At 35.6% G+C, this 6237-nt stretch overlaps 4 protein-coding genes and 1 pseudogene across 5 annotated transcripts, besides 1 other annotated feature; 3 read left to right on the forward strand and 2 right to left on the reverse strand.

Moving 5' to 3' along the window:
• Positions 1-691: 691 nt before the first annotated feature.
• On the forward strand, positions 692-1054 carry TVAGG3_1095510 (uncharacterized protein; the record flags this gene model as incomplete). The annotated part of the gene is made up of 1 exon (XM_051257187.1): positions 692-1054. The coding sequence occupies one exon, from the start codon at positions 692-694 to the stop codon at positions 1052-1054; it is 363 nt and encodes a 120-aa protein (XP_051075592.1).
• An 18-nt stretch (positions 1055-1072) lies between these two features.
• Positions 1073-1315, forward strand: TVAGG3_1095520 (serine threonine-protein phosphatase family; the record flags this gene model as incomplete). Its single annotated transcript, XM_051257188.1, has 1 exon — positions 1073-1315. The coding sequence occupies one exon, from the start codon at positions 1073-1075 to the stop codon at positions 1313-1315; it is 243 nt and encodes an 80-aa protein (XP_051075593.1).
• A 2-nt stretch (positions 1316-1317) lies between these two features.
• On the reverse strand, positions 1318-1902 carry TVAGG3_1095530 (uncharacterized protein; the record flags this gene model as incomplete). The annotated part of the gene is made up of 1 exon (XM_051257189.1): positions 1318-1902. The coding sequence occupies one exon, from the start codon at positions 1900-1902 to the stop codon at positions 1318-1320; it is 585 nt and encodes a 194-aa protein (XP_051075594.1).
• A 681-nt stretch (positions 1903-2583) lies between these two features.
• Positions 2584-4667: a mobile genetic element.
• TVAGG3_1095550 lies at positions 3737-3862 on the reverse strand (annotated as a pseudogene). The gene has a single exon. A coding segment is annotated over exon 1 (126 nt).
• A 476-nt stretch (positions 4668-5143) lies between the features above and the next one.
• TVAGG3_1095560 (phage tail repeat-like family) lies at positions 5144-5728 on the forward strand (the record flags this gene model as incomplete). The annotated part of the gene is made up of 1 exon (XM_051257190.1): positions 5144-5728. One exon carries the CDS (start codon positions 5144-5146, stop codon positions 5726-5728), a length of 585 nt encoding a protein of 194 aa, XP_051075595.1.
• Positions 5729-6237: the final 509 nt, after the last annotated feature.

Here is a 6237-nt window from a genome sequence, read left to right on the forward strand (position 1 = left end):
GTAAGATGGAACGTATACCATTAGATAAGAAAAATACTGTCAGAGAGGTTTTGAAAAAGGCAGAGTATATTGACTGGGATAGTATATCTGCTAGACTATTATATAGTGGTGCTATAAGAGTTCATGACATTGAAACACTTATGTCAAAAGTTTATATCTTAACTATACAAATGTTTTCAAAGAGAACATAGAAAAATATACTGAGGGTATAGAGTTTGTGAGATGTCGTTGGACAGAGTTGTATGAAAAATATAAAAACAAGGAAAATGTTTTCTTTATAGTAGACCCGCCGTTCTTTAACACATGGATTTTCAATACCAAGTAGACTGGACTTTGAGAGACTCTTTAGAAACTTTAGACGTTTTACATAACCATCCATGCTTTTACTTTACATCCGATAAAAGTGGTTTGGAAAGTGTCATGAGATGGTTAGAGGACATACATGACTATGAGTTTAGATACGATAAGATAGAATATGAGAGAGGTCCTATAAACTGGAGAAAGTGTCATAACAAAGAAATTTTACTAGTAAGTAAATGTGGTTTGAAATAGGACTACTTGTTTTAGGTTTTTTCCATTGTGTCATTTACTTATTTGACGTGGCAGAAAGATATAGAGAATATGAAGATGAACCAATACCAGCAAATGTTCAGCATATGTACTCGTAAGAGATATTTTTATCTAATATTAAATGGACGCACAGAACTTAGCGAATGCACAGCAACCTGGACAACCAAACCCAGAGAATATTCCAAATGAAGTTAGAATACAAACTGCAATGGCAAACTATGGTCAAGTGCCAACAGATGTACAAATGCAAACTGCCATGTCAAATGACGCTGCGTTAGGTTTGCCACCATGGTATGCAAATATGAGATGGAAAGAGTTTTATACAAACCCCGAAGTGGGATATAAACAACTCTATGCAGATGACGCGAACACAGGAGTTGACCCAGAGTATGTTTTCTACCAGAGGAGAAATAGAATGTATGAGCTCCAGTTAAAGAATGCTATGGAACTCAGAAGGAAACGTAAGAGACTAGGTGGACATTAGATTTTTACATATAGTAAAATGGGTTTCTTCAGTAGTATTGGAAACTTCTTTCGAAATGTTGGAAGAGGTATATGGAATGGAATAAAAACCGTAGGAAGAGGAATTTGGAACGGAGTCAAAAATATTGGTAAAAGAGTAGGTCAGTTCGTTGGTATTATACCTAAAGACCCTGAACCAGAAGAGCAAGCTCCTGTTATACAACAGCCTGAACCTGCACCACAGTCTAGTTGGCAACCAAATCCAACACCTCAACCGTATTAAAATCATATTTTTACCGTTCGATAGTAGTTGTATATGAAACTAAGTTCTAAGTAAAACGCATGGTATAATGGAACTATTCTCTTTCTTCCATCTGTAGTAAACCATACTTGAAAGTCTGAAATACTTCCACTTGGTGGTTCGTATAGCTTTGTAGGTTTTTCGTAAAAGTCATTTGCCAAGCATAAAAAAGAGTTTTGTGCACCAGAAAATGAAGCATGAACGATAATAGCATCTGAGTCGAAAACATCTTTAAATAAATATGGTTCATCTCTTGCATATCGACTGTAAATATTTGCTAAAGGAAGTTCGACTTTCTGATTTAACATTCTTTGCAAATAATACCATGACATTGCAGTGAATTCTGTATATATTTGTTCGTCTTTCTTTGGATTGTCTTCGTAGATTTGAAATGACACTTGTGAATTTTGTTTGTCATATACAATTCTCACATAAAGTGTGCTCTCGGTATTTGCATATTCATCAGCATATTTTGCATAACATGAATTTATTTTATCTTCTATATTTTTTAACGCAGTCTGTAGAGAAGATGAAAGGTCAACTTGTATTAGCTCAATTTCTTCCCACATTTTTCGTTTCCCTTCAGATATATAATCTATATGAAACCTTACAATAAATGGAAAACTTTTATCTTCTACAGACACAAACTTCATTCTACGAAAGCCAATAGCTTTTGTGACAGATGGGTCTCTTAACCATCTTAATGGGTAGTCAAAACGATAGCCTTCATGCTTTACGGTCTCTGTCTCAAACTTTTGACCGACATTAGTAAAAAGTTCATCTAATGGTTTAGTTGTAGCAACTCTTGAATTTTCTTTTTCTATTGGAAGCATATTTTATCTAGAATAAAAATGTCAAATGAAACAGCGTCTATGAGAGAAATACAACACAACCGACAACTCATTATGCAAGCTCTAAATAAGAACACAACAAACTTTTCAAACTATTCTAAGATATCTGAGTCATTGAAAGAAGGAAACTTAAAACTGACATTAAACCCAATGACAGATGAGTTTCTGTTTCAAGACAATAAGAACCATACTGTCTGTATAAATCCAACAAAAGGAACTTTAAACGAGAAACCTATAAATGAACTTCTTTTGAAAGCAGATGTTGACAACAAAGCTGACAAAGAGTATGTAGACGATGCAATAGCAAAAGAAGAAGAAAGAGCTAACAAAGCTTATGCAACGAAAGAGGATGTTGAAAAGAAAGCTGACAAAACATATGTTAACGATGAGTTAGCATGCGTGGCTAGTGCGTTAGTGAAGAAGGCAGATAAGGAATATGTGGATGAAAAAGACAATGAAATTAAAGAAAGGGTTGACTGGTACCATGAACGGACAACAAAGATTTTAAAAACGAAAGCCGATACAGGATGGGTTTCAGGATGTTTAGACCTTAAAGCCGACAAGAACCATACACATACCATTGCAAATATTACAAACTTACAAGAAACCTTAAACAGGAAAAGTGACGTTGGACATACACATACCATTGCAAATATTGCAAACTTACAAGAAAAGTTAGATGACAAAGCTGACAAGAACCATACACATACAAGTTTTACAACTGTTGCTATAGAAAATATTGCAGGAACGGTTGAAGAAACTGGTGGGGATGTATTAGATTGGAAACCTCCTAACTTTCCAGAAGGTTTAACATCGGATGACGACATAACGACGATGAGAAACATTAGATGTAAAGATGTTTATGTCATGAAGGATGAACATAATATTAAATTCACTGCTCAAGATTTATATGACAAGAAAGCAGACAAAACAGAGCTTCAAACATTAAAGACAGAAATACTTCAAACCATTTACCCGGTTGGTTCTATTTATACGTCAATGAACTCTACCAGACCAGAAGTAGTACTTGGTTTTGGAACTTGGACTCAAATACTCGAAAGTTTTTTGTATTGTGCACACACTCCAAAGAAAACAGGTGGAAGTAAAACGATATCTGTCGACAACTTGCCACCACATAGTCATTCTGGTACAACAAACTTTTCTGGCGACCATAGCCACTCATTAAGAGACCACCCATTATACAACTCAGAGTATGAAGCTGGCTATGACGTTTTATCTCCAGATTATAACCATTCAGCAAAAAAGACTTTTCGACAAACTGAACCAGGAGGAAACCACCAACATACTTTTACAACAACATCTACAGGACTAGGTAAAAAATACATGCCACCTTACATGACAGTTTGTGCATGGTATAGAATTGCTTAGTCGTCATTTTCAACTTCTTTAGCATATTCGTCAGGAGTTGTCTTATATTTGTTAGGAACTGTCTTTGAAAGTATACCACCTTGAACTTTGACAAGTTTGAAACGAGGTCTGACAATAGTAGTTTTATCTTCTGCTTGCAGTGTGTACATTTTGCCATGTTTGCCTAAAACTTCATAATATTCTCTTGTATACTTTCTTCTATTTTTACGAACACGAATGCGAGTACCTGTCGAGTTCCCATTGTTGTCATAGTCAATAGTATTTTCATATGGGTCGCGTTTAGGTATTTCTATTTTTACTTTGTCGCCTTTCTTAAGTTTGAAGCCTGGCATTCTTTCTTGTTTGTCTCTTTTGACTAAACTATTAAAATATATAGTCTTTCTCTAAGTCAGGGTTGTTTTTTCATTTCTTCGGGGGAGTGGTTTCCCAAACCTTTTTGTTTACGGTTATTGTAAATATTTAAAACTTGTCTCATCTTTGCCATGGAGAAGTGTCTATACTTGTCGTCATATGACATTTCATCTACCTCACCACCTTGTGGTTGATTTAAGTCTCTTAAGATTTTTATACAACTGTCAATGACACCAAGAGCAGAATGGTTTTGGTCGACAATGAAATATTGGTTTACATTTTTTGAACGCAGATAGTTTTTACATCATCTGATTTGAAAGAACTTTCACAGTCAGATGTCAGTTTTGTTGGATGGTATTTGTCAACGAATATTGTCAAAGCAGTTTTCACATCTAAAATATTTTTGGACTGTAATGGTATGGCTTCACAGTATCTTGTGTTTTGACCGACAAATATTAGCCAGTATGGAGGTCCATCTTCTCTATACCTTGGAATGTTTTCCAAGATATCCATAAACCAAGCATTTGGTGTTGAACTAAAGATTTTTACCATGAGTGCTTTCTTTGTTGCCTTAGAAACATACGGGTCCTTGTTTGGATTCGTCATTTTTTACCCTATAAGAAATGGGTTTATTTGGCGCATTAGCAGGAGTTGCATCCAGATTTTTACCAGCAGTGGGAACAATAGCCAGAGGTGCATTTGGAATTGGAAGGAAGATTTTGAGTACATTAGGTATACTGAAAGAGAAAGCACAACCTATTATACAAACTGTACAGAAAGGTTGGGAGGTAGCACGAGATGCAGCAAATCTTATTCCAAATCCTGAAACAAGAGGAAAAGTTCAAGGATGGATGGACAATGTAGGAAGACAAGCAGGAAACTACTATAACAAAGCAAATGACTACTATAACCAAGCAGGGCACTATATGGACCAAGGTGAAAGATTCTTTAACAGAGGATATAACCATGCACAACAATGGGTAAACAATAACCAACCTCAACCGCCTCAAACGTGGGGAATGTAAATTTTTTTACTGAGATGAAATGAACAATACAGCTTTGAGACAAATGGGTTCAAGATGGATTTGTCGACTTCCAGCAGTTACACAACCACGTGTTTGTCAAGTTCTTCCTATACCTCAAGAAGTTTTAGACCGACTTAAAAAACAACAACAACCAGTTGAAAACAAACCAAACTAAAATTTTTTACTGAGATGAAATGACCGAAGAAGTTGAAACGGTAGATTTGACACCACAAACAAAAAGTTCAGAACCATTGTCAAAACCTGTCAAAGAACTTACAGATGAAGAAAAAAATTCAATAATAGAAAGTGCCAGGTCTGGAAATACAAACCCTAACTATAAAGTCACTTTTCATAGAAATGGAACGGCTAGTATCTCAAAAAAGAAACAGACTCTCACAAATAAAATATTGAAGTCTGAAGGAGCTTTCGAGACAACAGATGGGAAGGTATACTTCACTGACCAACAGTTCATTATAGAACATCTCATTGACTTAGAGTCGAAATATTCTAAACTTTACAACAAACACAAAAAGTTGAAAGGAAAACAAAAACAAATGGCATATGATATTTATGAAGATGTTGACGACACAACCATACCTGCAAGTGAGGTAAAGTCAGAGGAACCGAAAAGTGACGAAAAACCGATAGAAGAAGAAAAACCAAAAACTGAAGATAAACCAAAAACAAAGTTTAGTTTCCAAACTAAACCAAGTCAACCTTCATTAGCTGGTATGGGTTGGCGTCAAAGACTTATGGCAGCAGGCGGTTATGTAAAGTAAAGAAAAAAAACATATTTTTTTATTTTTATAAAAATGCCCCCATATAGAATGGATAGAAAATCTGCTAGAATAAAAGCAGAGTTGCAAAGATATGGTTGGAGAGTTTCAAAGAAGTTTAAATATAGGAAGGGAAGACCCATAAAAGTCTATGACAAATTGTCTGGTCTTCGCTACGAAATGGATTTGGAAACAGCACGTGCCAATTATCCAAACAGACTAGAGAGGTTAGAAGAAGAACGTCTTATGGACATGCCTTTCGATGTTAGTGAGCCTCAAGTTGAAGGACACGACGGCTTTGCCAGATTCTACTGGAAACATGACGAACAATTGCATCCTTTGAGAAGGAAAAAAGGAAAGGTGAAGACGCACATGCTCCCATGGAAAAGAACAAGATATGCATATGAAAAGTATCGTGAAGTTAGAAGTCAAATTACATCTGGTCGAACCTTTACAGTAAACTTTGACGAAGGAAAGAACAAAGAAGGCTTCATGGGAGTACTTGCTGCAAT

Source organism: Trichomonas vaginalis, assembly GCF_026262505.1.
Source record: "Trichomonas vaginalis G3 chromosome Unknown ctg_217, whole genome shotgun sequence".
Classification (NCBI taxonomy): Eukaryota; Parabasalia; order Trichomonadida; family Trichomonadidae; genus Trichomonas; species Trichomonas vaginalis.